Source organism: Ursus americanus, chromosome 20 (genome assembly GCF_024610735.1).
Source record: "Ursus americanus isolate L20-20 chromosome 20, mUrsAme1.1.p, whole genome shotgun sequence".
NCBI classification, from domain to species: Eukaryota; Metazoa; Chordata; class Mammalia; order Carnivora; family Ursidae; genus Ursus; species Ursus americanus.
This window is the reverse complement of record NC_142146.1, coordinates 15977646-15999929: the sequence shown is the minus strand read 5'-3', so window position 1 is coordinate 15999929 and position 22284 is coordinate 15977646. Positions and strand designations below refer to the sequence as shown.

The window sequence follows — 22284 nt, the reverse complement described above, 5'->3', positions numbered from 1 at the left end:
GGATAATGAACACTTAAATACCTGGGTGATGGGCCTGGCACGGGGAGAACCCAGACTTCTGAGGAGGGGACACTGGACAGCTGGCTGTGTTGGTGTCTCCGAAGAGGGCTGGGGGTATAGAGAAGCTGCAAAATGGAGTCAGCTGCTCTGACTGGAGCCAGTTGCTGTTGCCAGGCTGGAGAGTTCTCGCTGGACTCATGTGACAGAATAGGAATCCCGTAGGGAGCCAGTTGCCTCTCCTCCCCTCTGACAAGCAGACCTGACAGGGAGCCTGTGGCCCAGGAGAGATGTGCTTTGTAGGGTCCCAGCCCCAGCACTATGAAGCAGGGTGGGTTTGGAGGTGAAACACAGTTACGTTAAAAACCAGCACACAGAGAGAACATGAATGTGTATATATGCACAAAAGAGAGAGAAAGGGAGAGAGTTCATGGGCATTTGAGTGAGCTAGCGAGAAGAATGTGGCCAAGAGCTGCCTGGGATAAGGAGTGTTGCTACTTGGCTGTAGAAATAATCATAATAATAGCCTGCACCTAAGAACTTGGTGCAGGGAGGAATGACATTAAGGACCCTTATTTAGCGTGGGGTGGGGTGGTGATTAAGTTCTAAAGTCAGGGCATTAGGGGAAAATCACATATAAACACTAGAATCACACACTAAGACTCTGAGAGCCTGTCGAAAGGAGAAAGCATTTCTGTCTCCCATCTTGTGCTCCGTCTGTGACGAGCATGTGTCTCCTGAGTGGAATGCAGGTGGGAAACTTCTCCCCTGCCCCACTGATTCTATGACTTTCTTCCGCTCTCTCGCCGAGCATGGAGGGAGGAATTCTTCTAAGTTATGTGTATGTGCGCTACAGCTTCCCCTGAAATTATACCAGGTATGTGCTAAGTACTCTCTCATATGCTGTTTTACTTGATCATCACAATGACCCTAGAAATGCTATTTTTATGTCTCCTTAACCAAAAAGAGATCAGTGCACAAGAAGGTTGACTAATGGCACAGCCAGTGGATGAAAGAACCTGCATTTCCAACTCAAGTGTATCTTGCTCTAGTCCTATGCTCTATAATTAGCATAGTGCTGCTCCCCCCGCCCCCAAAGGTTCTGCCCTGACTTTATGTCTAGGGCAAATCAGGTCATCTCTAACATCAAAATAGGGGGCCTCTGCAAGGACTTTAAGGAACAGTAGACCTGCAGTGTCCAATATGGCAGCCACTGGACATGTGTGCTATTTAAATTTAAATTAAGTCGAATTAAGTAAAATGTAAAAGTCAGTTCCTCATTGACACATGAGCCAGTTCCTAGGTAGACACATTTCAAGAGCTCAGGAGCTACATAAGGCTAATGACTACCATCTTAGCACAGAACATTTCCATCCTCACAGAAAGTTCCGGAGTACATCCGTAGTGAGTGAGAGCATGATTCTTAACCTAGTTAACAAACCCAGCTCTGTATCATACTGGTTGTTCATCCACGGTGGGTTCCTTAACCTCTCTATGCCTCAGTTGCCACATCTGTAAAACAGAAATAGTCAAAGCAGCTCCTCACTGGATTCAGATGAGAGTTAAATATTTAAAGTTCCTAGGAAGGTACCTTGCACAGCATGGGCTCTTAATACATGTTACCTAGAGGGGGAAAAGGTCTCTTAGCTCTAACATTACGTGATTTTCTAAAAATTCTACTTTCACTATATACCTTCTGACATTTTTTTTTTGAGGAAGAGAAGAAGTTTGAAGCAGGGGAAGGAGTATCTTGCTAATTGATATTTGGAGCGCTTCATGGAGTCACGGAATCCTGAATTAACTCACAAGATTTTTCTATTTAATATACATTACTATAATCCATACCTTGTTCCAGGTTTCAGTCTAAGAACTTAACACATACTCTGTCATTGAATCCTCCAAACGGGCCTATGTTGTAGTTCTTCCATATCCTCATTTTCAGTACCCTCCACATTTTACCACTTTTCTGGGTAAGTCCTGCATGAGTGGGGAGGAAAGAACAAGATTCTACCCTTATGAAGAGAGTAGAGAAACCAGTAACTGTTGAGGGTATATTATCTCAGGCTAGATATTTTGTGTGTTTATCTAATTTAATGCAACAGCCCTGATATTTTCCTTGTTTTATAGATGTGGAAATAAGCTAAAGAGGTTGTTAAAACTAGCCCAGCATCACACCGCTAGTTCAGGGTAAGAGCTGGGAATCTAACGTAGGCCTAGTTTCAAATCCCATATATTTTTCACAGCATCTTGATGTATATTAATAGGGAAGATAATATTTTTGCATGTTCAAGTATAATACAAGGAAGAAATAAAAGAATATAGGTAAATTGCCATAGGAGTTAAGAGGAAGAAGGATTACTCCTGGTCAAGAGGTCACAAGTCTTCTTTGAAGATGTAGCATCTGAAAGGGAGCTTGAAAGTTGGTAACATGTTGGCAGGTGGTATCAGGGGAAGAAAATCCAAGCAGAGGGAGGAACACAAGGACAGACTCTAGCAGGATGAGGATACCATGAATAGTTTGCAGAAGGGGCCAAGAATGGGGTTCTGCCTGGGTGGGAAGGATCTTTTGTCGCCGACATTCTTAGAATTGCCAGTGCAAGGTCATAGTAAAAAGTAGAGTAACTCTTAATTTATTATTGATTTTAAATCCCCTACGGACAGCGTGCCCTCTGTCTGTAATGTGTACCCAGGATAGACCACTCCCACCGGCCCCTACCCTTTGGCATAACACTGGTAACCGGTGTGTTTGGATAAGTTCCTCTCTCTCTGCCTTTCTTGGTAGCAATGCAAGTTCCTATGATTCTCAGCCTGTGTTCTTCACTGGTGTGCAGCCTACCCGGTGTTCCAGGGAGATAGGTTCTACGAAGGACAGAGGGGTAGCCCTGGACTTCCCATTAGTTTTGGGCAAGAGGGGGTCACAAGTGGAACCAGGTGTCTGGCATGCTTCAGGTCTGGAATTCTCCTGACCCAGGCATAGAAACTTCCTTCAGGATCCAGATGATGCTTTAGAGTCAACGAGCAAGGCTAGATTGAACCAAAAGGCATGGACCACGGGCCTGGAGGAATCCTCTTAGAGATTTATCATGGGGGGGAGTTGAGTTTGAAGTCGAAGAATGAAATCACTAAAGAGAAGCCCAGGTGGTTGTTGATACCACTCCTACCCCCCCCCCCCCCGCCCTTTCCCTGACCACCACCCTGGGGCAAAGGAAGATGGAGGACCTCCTGCTAATTTTCAACTGCACTTTGCTCTCTGTTATGTAGTATTTCAGTGGCAGGATCCACTCAGGAGAGTTGGGGCAAAGCTGGCTGAGGTTCTCAAGGAGCTGAGTTTTGAGTTCAGGTGCCTGCGTGGCAGCGGAATGATGCTTCCTGACCTTTCAGACCTTTGAGACCTCTGGGCGGTCTTAGACTTCACCTGGAGCCTCCCGTCCAGGATGCGACCACCTAGGGGAATTCCAGGGAAAGGTGACAGGTAGAGTATCCTTTCTGAGTTTTATTCTCTCTTGTCCTCCCTTCTCTTCTTTCCATGTGTCTGTGTTACTCTGTTGTGTCTCCTTCTCCTCAAGATTCATAGACCAGTGATGCAGGGTATTTATTTTATGTTCTTGTCAACAGAGATATCATGGACTGAAAGGTGATGGGTACCCCAATGAGCTCACTACAAGATCTCAAAGATTCCAAGCCACTGGCTGCTCCAAAGCATAAAGCCACCCTTCTGGAGAGGCGGCAGGAAGGAAGCCTGGAGGAGGTGAGGAAACATCACTCTTCCCTCTGCCCTTGACTCCATCGGCCTTTAGCTGTCAGATGGTTGGGCCCAGGCCTGATGGGCTGTTTCCCATGTATCCTTCCACAGGCTCCACTTTTGGCCAGAGGACAGACCGCCTTCTTAGGTCTCTGGGAGAACTGCTGAAGGACAGTGAGGGAGATGTTGCTGGTCCCCAGGACAGAAACCCAGCAGCTGGCACCAAGAAGCACCTGGAGTGGGACTCAAGCCCAGCACCCCTTCAGACTGAAGCTCTCTGAGCTGTGTGTGGTTCCCGACTGGACTGTTTTTGCTTTGCCGTCACCTGCATAACACAGTTCTGGATGCTTTTGAATGGTTGGCTTTGTTTCCTTTTTTTCCCCCCTCTGTCTTTTCTTTTTTCTTCTCTTGGCCCTGAGAATTGTGAGAAAAGAATTGCTTTAGAAAGTATAATTCTGTTGCTGAAATTAGCCTTGTTTATGAACAAATTCTGTCCCTAAGGATTTTCTGAATTGCAATCCCAGGTTACTTGGTAGATGGGGCTGCATGATTTGATTTGTGTAGTACTGATCCTTAGATTATAAATACATTTTCTTTCTTTCTTTCTTTCTTTCTTTCTTTCTTTCTTTCTTTCTTTCTTTCTTTCTCTTCTCTTCTCTTCTCTTCTCTTCTCTTCTCTTCTCTTCTCTTCTCTTCTCTTCTCTTCTCTTCTCTTTCCTTTTCTTCTTTTCTTTCAAGTTTTGGATCCAGGTAATGGCCCGAGTCACATTTGCTTAGCTACTGAAGCGATCTCAATGTGGTATCGCTTGGAGTTGAAATATAATCAAACATATATTATACCTGGGGCTCTTGCACGCTATATGATATATATGTTATGCTACAAAGAAACACAAACCTTGTAGGTTGAAATTTAATTCCTGTCTGATCCTGCAGTTAGAATGGTGGAAAAATTATAAATATCAAAAGCGGCTTCAGACACCCTGAATGTACGCTAACCAACAATAAGTGGACCGTTTGGAAATGCCCTTTTCCAAGGCAAAGCAGGAATTGGAGACCAGCTGACCTTGTCAACAGGGTTGCTCAGGTCTGTCTGTCTGTGGATCTGCTCATTTTGGAGGAATCCGAGGACAAGGCCTGCTTCTGTGTTTGGGTTTACGGAAATTGTGGCGTCTCTGACTGAATGCTCTGTAACTGTGCCTGCCTTGCAATAAAACACCTTTGGTTGACTCAGCAACAAGGTCTCTGTCAATTTCCTGCAACACTGTGTCCTCAGTGCTTTGTCAGAAAGTCCAGGGTAGACCTTGGAGTGGTTGACCTGTCAGAGATCACTGCTGGATGCAGCTTTACTGCTCTTTCGGGAGTGTCTCCAGAGCCATCCATTGTCTCCACGTGGGGTCCGTGTGTGTGTGTGTGTGTGTGTGTGTGTGTGTGTGTGTGTGGTCAACTTTCCTTCTTCCTGTTGTGGTCGACTCTAGACCTCTCTAGTTATGGCGTAGCCCAGGTAGGCCAGGGTGCTGCCATCTCGTTCTGGAGCCCCCATGTATTTCTCCGAGACTCTCGAACAAGCTGCACACTGTAGAACTTCAGTTTCCTCACCCACAACACGCGAGTAGTGATCCTTCCTGTAGTTATGGTCGTCAGCGCCTGTAGAAGGACATCACATGGATGACACCTTACATGTTAGAAACATACTGGGACATGGCGGCACTCCATAAATGGTGATTAGTTTATTTGTCAGCAAAGAATTGAAGGAACACTCTAAGTCCTTATGGTTGACTACAGAGTTGACTAAGAACACCGAGTAGCTGAGTAGCATCTTAAGCCTCCTTGCTTAAAGCCATTAGAAAGAAAGGTGAGGATTCATGGGACGGAAGTCAGGAGAAGACAGTCTGTAGCTTGCCACCTTGACCGTGTAGCCATATATCTTGATTCCTCCCTCAGTGCCACACGGCAGGAGTTACCTCCTTCACAGAGACGACACTTTTGCTTTTCCAGAAAGTGAAATTCACCATGCACAGAGATGGAGGAGAGACCATCTCTCCCACTTGTTTGCAACATTAGGCGCATACCACGAGGGCAGGCGAGTCTCTCTAAATACCGGCCGAGAGGTTTCCTTCACCATGGGGGAGGAAATCAGCCCATCTCAAGCCTCATCAGCCTGTGTCTGCCACGTCAGTAGAAAACACTTTTTGAAAAGCCCCCTGCAGTCTCCAGTAGCACACCTGAGATTTCTGGATGAGCAAAATGTGAAGCAAAGTCACGAGCTAAGATCGTTCATTTCATGTAGGGTGGCACATAAAGTCGTCGTTCTCTGGTTGCCGTGGTGTGTGTCGTAGTCCCACAGATAGCCCTGGACTTCAAGCCGTGCAGAGTAGAAAGAGCCTTTTCTACTTTCTACCTTGAAGTCATTAAAATGATAATAATAACACCAAAACAGGTGACAGTTACCAAGTATTTACTTTATGCTGGCACTGGGCAAAGCACTTTGCAAGTAGTGGCTCATTTAATCATCACAACAACCACATGAGGTAGGTACTCCAAACTCCCATTACCTGGAGGAGAAACGGAGGCATGAAATTGCTGCATAAGTGGGCCAGGCTCCCCAGTTGGTGAGAGTCATAACTGTCATGCACCAGGTCTGCCTGACTCCAAAACTTGGGCTCTTTACCGTCTTAGGCAGCTGCTTCCTCACCTTGGTCCCAGTCCCTGTCTGCTTTCCTGGCTTCTTACCGTGAACCTTACCTTCAGAACTGCGTTGTCCTTACTTGTAACTTGGGGCTGTTAATTATCAACTTTCCTACCTGCTTCCCACAGTTACTGTCTAAGCTCTTGGTAAATGTGTGCCAACTAAATGCAAATCAATATGAAAAGTAAAGGTATTCTTCTGGATGGGGTCCAGGTTCAATCTACCTTATGCTAAATTCTACTTCTGTTGAGCATTCAGAGGTTTCAATACATCTTACCCAGAGGAGATCCTAACGGATGTCAATGTTGAGTCCAAAAACTTTCTTGAGGGTAAATCAGAGAACACCATATAACCTTAGTTCCTAAAGCTGTATCATTTATGTCCGACAGAAACAACTTCTTCCCACTTTGCTCCAGTGGCTCATCCAGAAGGTGGTGTTACTGTGTATCTCTTCGGAGGACAGAAGGTGGTGTTACTGTGTATCTCTTCGGAGGAAAGAAGGTGTTGTTACTGTGTATCTCTTCGGAGGACAGAAGGTGGTGTTACTGTATATCTCTTCGGAGGACAGAAGGTGCTGTTACTGTGTATCTCTTCGGAGGACAGAAGGTGGTGTTACTGTGTATCTCTTCGGAGGACAGAGGTGGTGTTACTGTGTATCTCTTCGGAGGACAGAAGGTGCTGTTACTGTGTATCTCTTCGGAGGACAGAAGGTGGTGTTACTGTGTATCTCTTCAGAGGACAGAGGTGCTGTTACTGTGTATCTCTTCAGAGGACAGAAGGTGTTGTTACTGTGTATCTCTTCAGAGGACAGAGGTGCTGTTACTGTGTATCTCTTCGGACGACAGAAGGTGGTGTTACTGTGTATCTCTTCGGAGGACAGAAGGTGGTGTTACTGTGTATCTCTTCAGAGGACAGAGGTGCTGTTACTGTGTATCTCTTCAGAGGACAGAGGTGCTGTTACTGTGTATCTCTTCGGAGGACAGAAGGTGGTGTTACTGTGTATCTCTTCGGAGGACAGAAGGTGTTGTTACTGTGTATCTCTTCGGAGGACAGAGGTGGTGTTACTGTGTATCTCTTCGGAGGACAGAAGGTGTTGTTACTGTGTATCTCTTCGGAGGACAGAAGGTGTTGTTACTGTGTATCTCTTCGGAGGACAGAAGGTGCTGTTACTGTGTATCTCTTCGGAGGACAGAGGTGCTGTTACTGTGTATCTCTTCAGAGGACAGAGGTGCTGTTACTGTGTATCTCTTCAGAGGACAGAAGGTGGTGTTACTGTGTATCTCTTCGGAGGACAGAAGGTGGTGTTACTGTGTATCTCTTCAGAGGACAGAGGTGCTGTTACTGTGTATCTCTTCAGAGGACAGAAGGTGGTGTTACTGTGTATCTCTTCGGAGGACAGAAGGTGTTGTTACTGTGTATCTCTTCGGAGGACAGAGGTGCTGTTACTGTGTATCTCTTCAGAGGACAGAAGGTGGTGTTACTGTGTATCTCTTCGGAGGACAGAGGTGCTGTTACTGTGTATCTCTTCAGAGGACAGAAGGTGTTGTTACTGTGTATCTCTTCAGAGGACAGAGGTGCTGTTACTGTGTATCTCTTCAGAGGACAGAGGTGGTGTTACTGTGTATCTCTTCAGAGGACAGAAGGTGGTGTTACTGTGTATCTCGTCAGAGGACAGAGGTGGTGTTACTGTGTATCTCTTCGGAGGACAGAAGGTGGTGTTACTGTGTATCTCTTCAGAGGACAGAGGTGGTGTTACTGTGTATCTCTTCAGAGGACAGAAGGTGGTGTTACTGTGTATCTCTTCGGAGGACAGAGGTGGTGTTACTGTGTATCTCTTCGGAGGACAGAGGTGGTGTTACTGTGTATCTCTTCGGAGGACAGAAGGTGGTGTTACTGTGTATCTCTTCAGAAGACAGAAGGTGGTGTTACTGTGTATCTCTTCAGAGGACAGAAGGTGGTGTTACTGTGTATCTGTTCAGAGGACAGAAGGTGGTGTTATTGTGTATCTCTTCAAAAGACCTCTGGAGTTTAAAACATTTTACATATTTGTAGGCAGATTGTAGCAGATGCTGTTGGTACCTTATCCATGTTTCTAAGGGCTTTCTCTGGCTGTGGGGCCTGGGCGACCCCAGGACAGAAGTTCCAGGGTGTTCATTCTTACCCCAGTGCGACTAGCCCTCAACCCCACTGAAGAGAGTTGGTATATAAATGATCCAGCTCCTCACCTTTGGGTGGGCCAACTGAGGCATGGTCTGCCCTGGCTGTGAGCTCCCCAGTGAGGTGACACTCTTCTTACCCGTGGCGGGAACTAGTGTGTTAACCCACTGTTGTTTGCCTTTCCTTCCTGTGTCATACCCTTGCTTCTCAACCGGTGTTTCCTAGAATCACTTTCCCAGTAAGGAGTTAATTTGCTCACAAATTCCTGTTTTAGGGTCTGCTTCTGCAGGGAGCCCAAGTGAATTCAAAATTCAGGTGCTGGTCAATTATAGAAATAATAATGTCTCAGAGAAAATACAGCAGTATCATCCAAGACCAAACCGTTTCTCCCCCTTGCCCTTCTGCTGATACTTCTGCTGTGTTAGGAACTGGAAAGGAAACTTTATAAATCTGAGACCCACTTGCCAGGGAAGTTTGCTTCCTGTGAAACAGGCGCCTCCACAGGTTACGAGATACTTTTCCTTTAAATGAAAGACTCAACTAACATATGAGACCAGGCAAGAGTCACCTGATGGCAAATCAAATTACAGTTCATGGGCTAGAACAAGTAATTAAATATAAGGGGGTAATGGGAAAAGGAGGGAGTCACAATCCCAGAGCCCCCCTTTCACCTCTCAAGGACTCCCATTTGCCTTTGAATCACTTCTGCTTCAATTAACATTGATTGAGCCTGCCTAAAGTGCCTGGCTCTTGTCAAATCCCATTACACGGGCTCCAAGACACTCTCTGTCCGCAAGCCTTTGTTGTGCTGGGACATTTTTGTGGGAATATTGAATATTGTGTGGAGTAGCTAACGCATTGATCAGGACTGCGGTACAAGAGGTTTGCTTTTTCTGGCTTGGCAGTTTTGTAAACGGGATTTCATCTTTGCCATTATCATTATCAACTCGAGCCAATTCTCTAAGTTCAAGTTATGATGCTCTAAAAAGCGTGTCAGACTGACCTACTGTAGCTTTTAAAGAGAAATGTTGAAAATGTCAATCCCGTACAGTAGGAGGTGTACCTGTATCTTTGTTTAGAGGCGTCACACACCTACTTTATGTAATTTTGTTGTGGGAGGAGGACGCATGAAGGAACATGTTTCTTCTCGGGGTTCCCAGTAAAGATTTTGATGTTTATTTTATCAGAGGTGTAAATAGAACCACAGTATGTATCAGAGTCTGCCTCTTTTCTTCTCAGTCTTTGCTAAGGTCTTGGAAGGTGGGGCTATATTTTATGCAGGATTAAGGCAAGAATCCTATTAAGAAAAAATCAGAGAATAACATCGTTCCTAGAATGATCAAGGCTCTTTTATGTAGGGAAAACATTTATTGCTATTGGTACCTTTTTACTACCCACAATCTCATTAATTATTAATTTTTTCCTAAATATTCAAACGCTACTTTTGCCACAAATAAAGCATGCTTTATGAATCATATCATCTTAAATATTTAAATGCTGATTAGAAACTTAAGTAGACAAATTCTCCTAAATATTTCAGTAGAACCTCGAGCAATTTCATTTAAAAGCTTCACAAACTTAAAAGCACACGCACACACATGCACATGCACACACATGCACACGCACACACACGCACACACAATCACCGTGGGATTCAAAATATATTATACCTTCACTTAAATGATTAAGAAGTATTTATACTCTAAATTTGATTTATGTCTTCATTATTTATAAACTTGTTTTATCCTTTCCCTGTCTTTTTATGCGTATCAGTGTTTATATTTTCCTGGAATTATAGTAATCCTGCCAGACTTGAAAGGAAAAGAATGTGGTTTTTAAACTTGCTGAGTTTTCAGATTCTGGGTTATCAGCCACTTGATTTTTGGTTGGCATATGGGATCTTACTGGATCTCTTCAAAATGGATTCCATCCTGGGCTGATGTTTTCTGGCCTGAGATTTTTCTTAGAGTCGAAGTTCAGTTGCTATGTCAATGAGCCCTTGGAAGCCCTTGTCTTGTAACAGCGACATGGGCCACCCTCTGAGAGCTTCCGTGCTCATCCACTCTTAGTCCCAGTGACCCTTTACTTCATCATGCCTTGTTTTCTCAGTATTTTAATTACAAAATATCCAGCAACTTATTCATCTAGGGGATGAAAAGAGGGGTCTGGGGGCGCCTGGGTGGCTCAGTTGTTAAGCGTCTGCCTTCGGCTCAGGGCGTGATCCTGGCGTTCTGGGATCGAGCCCCGCATCAGGCTCCTCCGCTGGGAGCCTGCTTCTTCCTCTCCCACTCCCCCTGCTTGTGTTCCCTCTCTCACTGCCTGTCTCTCTGTCAAATAGATAAATAAAATCTTAAAAAAAAAAAAAAAAAGAAAGGAGGGGTCTGGACAGCAGATTCTTTTTGCCTCCAACACACAGCTGACTGTTACGTGTAGCCTTGGAGCAGATCACTTCTCTGATCAACCAGGAAAGACTTCCAACTTTTCTTGAGTTACTTGACTTAAAATTCACTGTAGCTCTTCTTTTTTATTTAATGAGAAAAAATATATAAAATAAAAGAAACAGAACATCTATGTATATCAAATTCCTAACCTACTTATTGGGAATATATATTTTTAAATATGCCCTTTTCCTTTTTAATGACCTTTTTGTGTACCTTATACTTTTTCATTGTTGAGTACTATTATGAACTCAAGCCATAAATACCAGTTATTCCAAAGAACTATAATTTTCTTGTTCGGATTATTGGAATGTGGACACCTGCCTTAAATAGTCTCTCTTGTCTTTCAGCATTGCTCTTGAGACATTTTTGAAAGTCTCTTGCTTAAAGGCAACAAGATGTTCCATACCTGTATTGATTTTTCTCTACTATGAGCTAAGATTTTAGTCCTTGAGAAGACCTGAGTCTTATTAGTAGAGAATAGCAGTAGGATTGCATATCAGTTTTATCCCCATGAATGTGATAATAGACAAAATAATACTAATTTTGGCCACTGCAAAGCAAGTGCTGGAAAAATAAGTGAGATTATAAGTTTTCATTATCTTTTTTAATATAAATGCTAATACTACTAACTCTAAATTTTTATCTAATATTAATTTTTAAAATTTATTTTCCTATACCATGCTTTCATGGATTATCAACTCAAACCGTAATCACATGTCTTTCTCATTTATTAGCCTTCTATGTTTAATTGGTCACTGTTTTGTAGTTCTTTTATTGACAAACATGAGACAGGATCCAAATGAAGATGGGCATGGGATACAGTAGACAGACTGGCTTTCTCAACTGTAAAAGGAATGCTCTGATGAGGTTTGGGATTGAGATTTTGTCCTGTAGGCAATGGAATGAATACCACTTAGAATTTTTATCACCGGTCTAAGGCAGTGATTCTCAAAGTAGAGTCACTGGGAAGGGGTGTTAAAATGCAGGTTACTGAGCCCCACTCTCACGTTTCTTATCACTAGGTCCGGGGGAGGGGGACTGAAAGCTGTGCGAATCTCACGAGTTGCAGGTGGGGCTGATGCTGATGGATGTGTGAACACACTCTGAGGACCACTGGTCTAAGGAACATAAAGTTAAGATTTTATGGCTAGTTGGAGCTAGCCTTTGGAGCTTGAGTTTGAGGCTGTTAATCAAGCTGAAGATTAAGTAAGAAAAAGTAGCAAGTAAATGACTTCTAGAAAGATAAGTTCTTGGGTTATAAAAATTGGAATTATCATTGTGAATCTTGCATATTCAACCAGGTCTGCGTTTTACTCCTTGGTTCCATTTTCTTTGGGCAACTGTGACTGCTTCTCAGCTCTACATCTCCTATCTACATGCACAGGAGGTATAAAAACATCAATTAAAAAAATCAACCGAATTCCATAGTTCATGTAGGAAATTATCTTCATAAATACACAAAAATAATGAAATTTCTTATAAAAAATTCTTTGGTGGGGAAAGAATTCACACAAAAGGATTTTTGTATCTATAAACCCATATTGTAAATCTTGATTTTATTTTGAAGTTGAGGTGTAGACCTTATCTCCCTTTACCTGACATCTGTGATAGCAGGAAGTCTATCTTCCTAAGTGTTTAAGCAAGTGCCAGGTATGCTGTCATTTCAAGATGAATAATAAACAGCCATAATAAATGGATGTTGTGGGTGACATTAATAAGACATTTGCAATCCTGGAGGAAGAATCATGCTGGAAAATAAATAGATGCATTTATTTATACTATTGTTAGGAACTTGAACTTCTGACACACAGAGCAGGTGTTCAGTCTATTTTGGAACTACCTGACAAAACTCCTTTTTTTTCTTGTTCCTCTGTCTGCCCCCAAAATGTAGATGTTCTTCAAAGTTCTGCCTTCTGTCTTTGTTCCTTGACCTCTGTATTTTTCTACTGGTGAACTCCTCCACACACTTTAAATTATTATCTCCAGAGGGGATGATTTCACAGTCCCACCTGCCCCCCCCCCAAAAAAAAGGAAATTGAATCTTTATTTCCCTCTGCCTGTAGGACATCTTTATCTGCTGTCCAGCAACTCAAACCACTTGCCTGTAGCAGCACTCAGTGCTTCTGCTTTCTGACTCATCTTATCCTTGTTTTCTCTTCTCCCTGAATATAAACCATATTATTTGCTTCACAAAAACCTCCCTCTTTATCATCCCAGACAGCCACAATATCAGCCTCCAGTATGTCTCTCTGGCGTTAATATCTTTATTCCATCTTCTGACAAAACTGTATCTTCGGCACCCAATGCTGCCATTCAAATGATTGTTAAAGCCTTTTAACTAATGTTCTCATTTTCAGTCTCTCTCTACTGCAATCCATCTTAAATATCATTGCAACACAAGTTTTCCCCCAAATCGCGTCACTGATCATGGCATGTCCTGATCTAGAATCTTTCATGACTCCCAACAGGTAATGAGATATGCTCAAACTCTTAATGCTGCCATTCCATATTTTTCAACGCACAGCCCCAACTTACTTTCTCACTTCCCTCTCTTACTATTCATTTATGAACCCTCTCCATTGATGTAATATCAATCTTAAAATGTGCCTTTAAACTTAATCTTTTGATTGTGTTTTTTCTCCTTCTTCATATCATCTTCTCCTTTTTGACCTGTTGAAATCCAACACTCTTTTTAAAGGTGCATAAGAAATGCTACTTTCCTATAGAGTGTTGCTTGATTCACCCCAACCAATATTACTTTTGCTTTCAAGTCCTACATTACTCTAGGGAGCTTTCACCTGCAACTTATGCTGATACCTGGTGGTTGTGATGATATAGAACATTATTTGTTGGTTCCTGAACTCCCCAATCCTGCTGGACACCAAATGGGAAATACTGAGGTGAACGCTCCTGGCAAATCCATTCTGTTGAGAGACTTTACTTGGCCAGGCACTGGTGCAGTCATTGGAGACCACGGGACGGTCAGGATGTCATAGAGCTTATGCTTTAGAAGAAGAAAAATATGAGAAATAAACTAATATAGATTGTTATTTGTACTCATAAAAGGAAACAAAGTGATGTTGAAGAGAGTTGTGGATGTTAAATGTATGTGGTTAGGGAAGGTTTCTCTGAGTAGGTGACATTTAATCTGAGACCAGAAGAATGAGAAACAAAACAAAACAAAACAAAACAAAACCCAGCCAAGCAGAGGACTGAGGGAAAGTGTTTTAACCTGAGGAATCGCATCAAAGGGCCATGAAGCAGGAATGAGCTTGGTATATTTAAGAGAGAAGAAAGACCAGGATAGAGGATAGTTATTAATGTAAGTTGTATGAAATGAGATTGAAGTAGGTGGGAATTAATCACATTGGGCCTTGTAGACTACGGGGGAGAGCTTGGATTTTATTCTAAGCATGATATAGGATAACATTAAAGGGGTTTAAAGCAGGATAATACTCTGTAGGAATGGAGTTATGGTGGCACAGTAGAAAAACTGTCTATCACATGTAAACTCTTAACATGTTATTACTTGTGGACTCTAGGTTGGGTGAGCTGGCTGGCCTATAGTTGGATCTCAAAAATTCCTGTTGTCTTTGGATCAAAAGCAAGTTAAGTTACCACTTTGGCCTCTTTCCCCATTGGCCACACCTTACGTTGGCCCTTGATATCTCTGTATCCTGTGGCAGGAAAAGGTAGGGAAGAATAAACTCAAAGATAAATATCCTAGAGATGCCAAGGACTATCTTATTTTACCAGTGACATGGGAAACTTTCAGAAAAGGGAAATTCTAAAAAGTCTAGAAATCAAAACAGTCTAGGCTATGTGGGTCCCCATTTTAAAATTTTTGTTCATAACACTGTAGCATCTATGATTACAGCAAAAATCCATGCTCTGTCCACAAGGTAAAATAAGTGATCTTGGTCCATGTCCAATGTCAGCATCTTTTCTTAGGAATGGGCAAAAGAGGTTCTTGAGCTCTTTTAGAGGCATTCCATTTTTTAATTTTTATTTTTAGAAATGGCATGTATACAAACTACGTAATTGCTAAACTAAGCCAAATATTTTGTAAGCCACTGTCTTTAATCAGAGACCCAGAGTTAGTCACTCTAGAGTTTTTCACTATTAGAATTATTTTTCTATTGTTTTTTGCTGAGCCCAACACAGTCCATACCTTTTTTTTTTTCCTGTAAGTAACTAACTTTGTTGCATAACTCACTGGAGTATTCTCTTTTCAAAATTTTGAAGGATATGAACAGTATTTGAGAACTTCTCTGGTATTTTTAGAATTTACTTATTCATTCCTTTTAAACTTATTCTGTGTCCCATGACTGCTGGATTGTTCTGGCTAAGTAATCAGATAAGATTGTTGATGAACAACAATAACTTAATATGTCATCTTTCCCAGATTAAAAAAAAAGTTTTTTAGCCATTATGACCTTAACATAAAAAATAGTTAACGAATCATAGTATTATCTGACATAGTATATATTTATGTTGCTTCAAGGATATGCTAATTCCTGCACTAGAATCAGAGATATGAGGAATAGTTGATGACTTTAAAAGATCACAGTCTAAACTTCAGTAAAATCTCAGGGAAGGGACTTGAAGGATTATCATCCAATGCTTAAATTCCCTCTATGGAACCTGGGGCGCCTGGGTGGCTCAGTCAGTTGAGCATCCAACTCTTGGTTTTGGCTCAGGTTATGATCTCAGTGTTGTGAGATGGAGCCCTGGGTCGGGCTCCCCACTCAGTGGGGAATCTGCTTGAGATTCTTTCTCTCCCCCTCCCCCTATTCATGCTGTCTCTCTCTCTCTCAAATAAATAAATAAATGAATCTTGAAAAAAAAAATTCCATCCGTGGAACCATTTGCTGCCAGGGGGTGATCCAGCTTCCCTTGGAAATCCTCAGTTTTGGTAAACTTGTTATCATCCATGGCAAACCGTTTCTGGGGAGTTTATCCTTATTATCAGGTGAAAATCTGTATCTCCGTAACTGTACTCATAGATCCTATGTCTCACTCAGGAAATTCAAATTCACATGGCTGCAGAGGCTTAGCAGATAGTACACATGAACTAGGTAATCCAGATATAAAAATTTTCAAAGTTCAAATATTATAATACATGACATCTGGTATGTGGCCACATTGTAGTGAACACAACGGGGAATGATAGGGACTGTGATAACCTGAAGAGCTCTCATATATTGTTTCTTTATCAAAATGTGGGTCAGATATTCTAATTTTTTTCAAGTAAATAAGAATATGGACTTTTCATGGGGCATCTTCTGATGATTAAATTTGTAACCAATTCAAATGTTTAAAATGCTCTGTGGTGAACACTGAGAGCCAAACCACACACATCTACAGGTAGATTTGACCTTTGGGTCATTAATTTTCAACCTTTGTCCTAAGCCCCGTAGCTACTAGGAAGGAATGTGAATTCTTTTTCATTGGACAGCCTATCAGGCATTTGAAGACAGCAATCACCATTGTTCATCACCACAGTCTCTTTCATATTTTCATAATTTCTTCCTCCAGCCAAACTCAAAGGATATTCTGTTTGAAAAGATGCCCACCAACCCATCCTTTACTATATTTTCTGCACTTTGGGTCTGCTCCTATCTGTTCTCAGTTCATGCCTAGAGACCGTCTCTAAATCATGCAGACTTCACAGAACCATAACTCTGCCACCAGCTCAAATATACAGGGCTGCATGGATTCTGGATTCAGGCCTCTCAGGACACTGGAATTTGGTCCTCTGGCCACAAACCATCTTAGTCCCCTTGGCTCACATCCCACCGATTTCTTATTTTTTCCTCTTTTCCCTGCCCTTCAGTGAAGGTCCAGCACTGGCTTGGAGAAGAGTCTGAGCTAGTTATGGCAGTGTAATATAACAGGTCACCTTCTGTAAACAAACATTTTATGAGTATTAAATGTCAGGGACCAATAAACATAGCACTACAGCCAGGCCTGCATCTGTAAAATCCACTAACAAGTAATTAGGGAGAGATGAGTAGAGGTTTTATGTTTAGAAATTTAGAACAACCCTTAGCAAAATCTAGTTTTAGAACAATGTAGCTTTTAAAATCTGCACTAATAATTTTAATATGGTCTTATCTTTAAAGCACTTTCTGAGTACTAATTCTCCCAGCATGCTTCTGAAGTATGTATTATTACCAAAGGTGTGTGCCAGACTGGGTTATTTTTAAAACAAATTAGTATAATGAATAAGCGTTCTGTTGTTACCTTAATATTTAAATTGGAATTTGGGGGTATCATTTAAAACTACAGAATCAAGGCAATTAAAGTTTTATTCATTGGGTTAGGAGAGAATAGGTTATATGTAGACATTTTATAACACAGCAGTCAGTGCCCACTAAAAAAAAAAAAAAATATGTATATTCCTACAGAGTAATCCTGCAGAGCCAGGATTCTCAACCAGCACAAATTTTGTTTCCAGTGGGACATTGCTAATGTCTGGAGGCATTTTTGGTTGTCACAGTGGGGAAGAGAGGAGAGAGTATGCTACTGGTATTTGGTAGAAACCAGAGATGCTTCTAAATATCCTACATGTACAAGATAGCCCCCAGAGCAAAGAATGATTAAGTCTAAATGTCAATGATGGCAAGTTTCGGGTTAATTCCTATTTAAATGTTTGGTAGAATCTTTTTTATTTTATTTTATTTTATTTTATTTTATTTTATTTTATTTTATTTTATTATTTTATTTGTAAAGATTTTATTAATGAGGAAGAGAGAGAGAGCACACATGCACGAGTAGGGGGAGGGGCAGAAAGAGAGGGAGAAGCAGACTCCCCGCTCAGCAAGAAGCCTGATGCAGGGCTCGATCCCAGGACCCAGGGATCATGACTTGAGCCAAAGGCAGATGCTTAACTGACAGCCATCCAGGTGCCCCAAAAGATTTTTTAATTTTTTAAAGTAATCTCTACCCCCAGCACAGGGCTGGAACTTACAACCCTGAGACCAAGAGTTTCATGCTCCATGGACTGAGCCAGCCAAGCACCCCAAATGCTCAGTAGAATTCTTAAGTGAAACCCTCTGGCCCTGGAGAGTTGTTACTTAGAAGGTTTTGAATTATAAATTCAAATTCTTTGATGGTTATAGACCTAGTCAGATTGTCTATTTAATATTGTTTGGATTTTCGTAGTTTGTGATTTTTGAGCCATTGATTCATTTTTTTCTAAGTGCTAAATCCATGAGCATGAAGTTCATAACGTTCCCTTATTATCTTATTAATGGCTGCTGTAGTTACCTTCCCTACTTCATCCTTTTTTTAAAAAGTTTTTATTTAAATTCCAGTTAGCTAACATACTATTAGTTTCAGGTGTAGGACAGAGTGATTCAACGTTTCCATACAATATCGGGTGCTCATCACAACAAGTGCCCTCCTGAACCCCCATCGCCTATTTAACCCATTCCCTCGCTCCCTCCCCTCTGGTAACCCTCAGTTCTCTATAAATAAGAGCCTAATTCCTTCTTGAAATTGGTGATCTGTGCCTTCTCTCTCTTTTTTAAAAATCTTGTTAGTCCTAGTAAGGGTTTATTAGTTTTATTATTTTTTTCCCTGAAGAAGCAGCTTTTTGATTCATTGATTTTCTTTTTTTTGTTTTCAATTCATTGATTTCTGTTCTTTCATAATTTCCTTACCTCTTCTTGCTATGGACTTATTTTACAATTCTTTTTTTAGTTTTTTGAGGTAGGAACATAGATTATTTAATTACACTTCTCTTCATTTCTAGTGTAAGCAGTTAGTGCTATAAATGTCCCTCTCAGTACTATGTTATTTGTGCCCCCATAAGATATGTTATGTTGTGTTTTGTTTTTATTGAGTTCCATGTATTTTTTAATTTTTTAAGAATTTCTTTTTGACCTATGGATTATGTGGAAGTATGTTTATTTGTCACGGTTTTAGAATTTTTCCTAATGACTTTCCATTATTGATTTATAGTTTGAGTACATTATGATCAGAGAATATACTCTGCATGACTTCAATTCTTTTCAATTTGTTGAGGTTTTTTGTGGCCCCAGGATGGTTTATCTTAGTAAATGTTCTATGTGCAATTGAAAAAAAAATGTCGTATTCTGCTGTTGTTGGATGGAGTGTTCTATTGATTCTGTTGGTGGATTGTGCTGTTTCAATATTCTATATTTTTGTTGAGTTTCTGCCTAAAAATTCTATTGGTTGCTAAGAGGGGATACTGGACAATTTTTGTAGTAAAACAATATATATATATGAACATACATACAAATGTTTGCACACAATTTCAAGGAGGTTCTAGATTTTCTGTTGCTCTTACAGGGACAGTCTCTAAACTCTCTGGTCTCTAAACTTTCTCTCTTCTGCCATGAAGAACACAGATTGTCTGGCGAATTTTGAAATAGGGCAATAACTATGACGGGGAAAAAGACTTCATCACAGAGAACTGATAAGATGATGTCGACAGCTTGCGTGTTATACTTAACAGTTTTGGCCATGCTTGGGCATGGCTGCTTTAATATTAACAACAGCAGAAGGGTCTCCATGAATTGTGATTAGGGATTTTGATAGTCATAAACATCCTTCTGAACATAGGGATGCCCTTTAGATACCACATGTGGTGCTCCGAATGTCAATCATCTATCATAATGCATCAGGAATAAAGTATATGTATGTTCAGGGTCTTGGTATGTATCAACTCCATTAAGGTTAAGAAATGTCAGAGAGATCAGTTGAGCATGTGGTAAGGAGACAAAGATGAGGCCTGTATCAGGTAGATACTGCTGCATAACAAGCCACTCCAAAACTTAGGGGCTTAAAGCAATAATCATCTATCATGTGTACAAGTCTTTGGTCCGGCTGTTTTCTGGTCTCAGCTAAAGTAAGTCATGTGTCTGGGGTAAGCTTTATGTTAGGTTGGCAGCTGTGCTGATCCTGGCTGGGCTCTTTGACATACCTGAGATGTTGGTTGGCCATTGACTGGTCAATGATATTGTCCTTAGCTGGGACAATGTGGATCTCTTTCATGTGGTCTCTCCCCTTCCAGTGAGCTAACCCAGGCTTGTTGAGTGGCAGTGCTGGAGGTTTGGAGATGGAGTGTGCCCATGTGCAAAGTGCCTGGAGGCCTGGGCTTAGAACTGACTCAGTGTCTCTCCTGCCATATTGTACTGGGCGCAGCAAATCATACAGCCAGTCCAGATGAAAGGAGTGAGGAAGTAGACCCCTCCTCTCGATGGGAGGAGCTGCCAAGCCACACTGCAGTGGGAGAGGCTACAGCATGGCCATTAGTTGGTCATTAATGCAATTAGTCTTCCATCAGGCCCTGTTGCAGTCGCTCTTCCCTGGATTCCTAGAGCTAGACTATTTGGAAGTAATTTGGTTTTCAATGACTTAGCCTTCTTTAAAAAGCTTTCTGCTTCTTAAAATGATAAAGAACTTTCTAAAGTCTTGCTCTGTGTCTTAAGTAAGTTGGGTGCTATTTTCCTTACTGCAGGTAATTTTTGTCATCATCTGTTAATAGGAATAAGACTACAAAACAAGGAGGGAGAGAGGGAGAGAAAGAGGTAGAGAGAGGGAAGGAGGCTGCAAAGGAGGAAGGGAGAAAGCGAGAAAACAGCCTTGTATATAAAATCCAGACTTCATGTGGATTTCCAGGGCACTCACAACAATTGTTTATTATTTTAGGCAGAATAGACCCCACTTGTTATTTCAAGATAATCCTGTCAAATGTGGTGGCTCTGTTGGAAGGCATTAAAATTATTATTCAGCATTGCCAGAATCCTTTATGTTTGCAACATGTTTTATAATCTCCTTTATTTTTATTTTTCTATGGGTAGTTTGGCATTTTTACTCCTGCTTTATAGCAGAATAATGGCGGTTAAACTCTTCCTACTCTCCTCTCTTCAATACTATCATAGAGTGAGAATGGCTTTTGAGAGGTCATGAGAGAAAGGATTCCTGGGGGCTTTTCATTTGGTCTCCCCAGAAGAGAAAGTTCCAGAGACTCCAGAATGTCCTCTGGAATCCCCATTTCAATATTTTTTCACTGTGATAAGTAAGTCTTTCTTTATTTGCAACCTGAATTCCTGCCATTTCTTCTTGTTCAGTCTTACCAGGGCGTGCAATATGTCAGCATCCTCCTAAGACTACCAGGAACAAAATGGATGTTGTTATAGGGATCTCACTGAAGAAGGGAAAATTTTTCTAAAGTTGTCGGAGATTCCTAGTGATAGTTCCTTAATGCAAAATCAATCTGAGAGGCAGAGCAAAACAGTATATATATGCCCGATAAATCAGGTTGAAAAACTAGTGTTCATTCATGTAGTTATTCAATCAATCACACACTTTCTATGTGCCATGTACCGTTCTAGGCCTTGAGGTGATAAGTAGGACCACATTCCCTGCCCTCAGAGCTCCCATTCAAGTCCAGGAGAAACAGACTTGTAAATGGATAAATTACTATATTCTGTCACAGGTAAACAGGTGATTACTATACATTCTGTCATACATGCTTCTTTTATTTTTTTAACTAAACATTCTGAGGACAGAGAGGGTTTTTAGATATCCTGACCTATTCGTATTTGCTATCTGCTGTAGTTAAATGTCTTGGGTCTTCTTTTCATGGAGCTATTATCTGCCCTTTAAGCCAAAATTTATCCACTGTATTCTAATTCCTCTAGTTTAGGACTTCATGCAGTGGATAATTTTTGTGAGATTTTGTGAGATTTTGTGAGTTTTTGTGAGATTTTGTGAGTTTTTTCCACAGTAAAGCATAAAACTATTCACAGTGTTTTAAAAAAAATGCATACTATTTTAAGAGCAAAAGGAGAACATATTTTTGAGGAATGACCTGCCAAAAGCTTGAGAATTCATAAATTAGGTTTCCACAGATAAAAGAAAATGGACAACTTGGTAATAACTTGGATCAATCGGGCCGTTGGGAGGGGTTAGAGTGCAATGTTCTGCTTTATTTGGATAATTGAGACCGGACTAAAAGGTCTGATGGAGAAATTTGAATAAATGACTCAGCTCTCCTGTGAAGTGTTTGTGATGCGCTTCGTGACCATAGAAAACCTGCCATCAAGAAGATACATGAAAGAGTAAAATGAATACATGAGCAGAGATGAGGTCAAATCATTAATCAAGTTCCCTAACTATGCCTAAGAAATCCCTGCACATAAAAGGGCCCCAAGAATATAAAGTAGAGATGGTCCCCGATCATTATCAAGTAGGATACTTGGTATTAACATCTTTTTCAAACAAAG

General features: G+C 41.3%; 1 protein-coding gene across 2 annotated transcripts in view; it reads left to right on the top strand.

Moving 5' to 3' along the window:
• Window positions 1–4994, top strand: part of LOC123777687 (uncharacterized) — a 157171-nt gene extending 152177 nt beyond the window's left edge. Inside the window, exons 3-4 of one of the 2 annotated variants that reach the window (XR_015727840.1) lie at window positions 3259–3469; window positions 3613–3746. Coding sequence is in view for 1 of the 2 variants with exons in the window: in XM_087870146.1 (XP_087726272.1) it covers window positions 3613–3702 (90 nt within the window). In the remaining variant the exon portion in view is untranslated. Of the gene's footprint in view, window positions 1–3258; window positions 3470–3612; window positions 3747–3850 lie in introns of those variants that run through there. The other variant, XM_087870146.1, reaches the window with a different exon arrangement.
• The last annotated feature ends 17290 nt before the right edge of the window (window positions 4995–22284 follow it).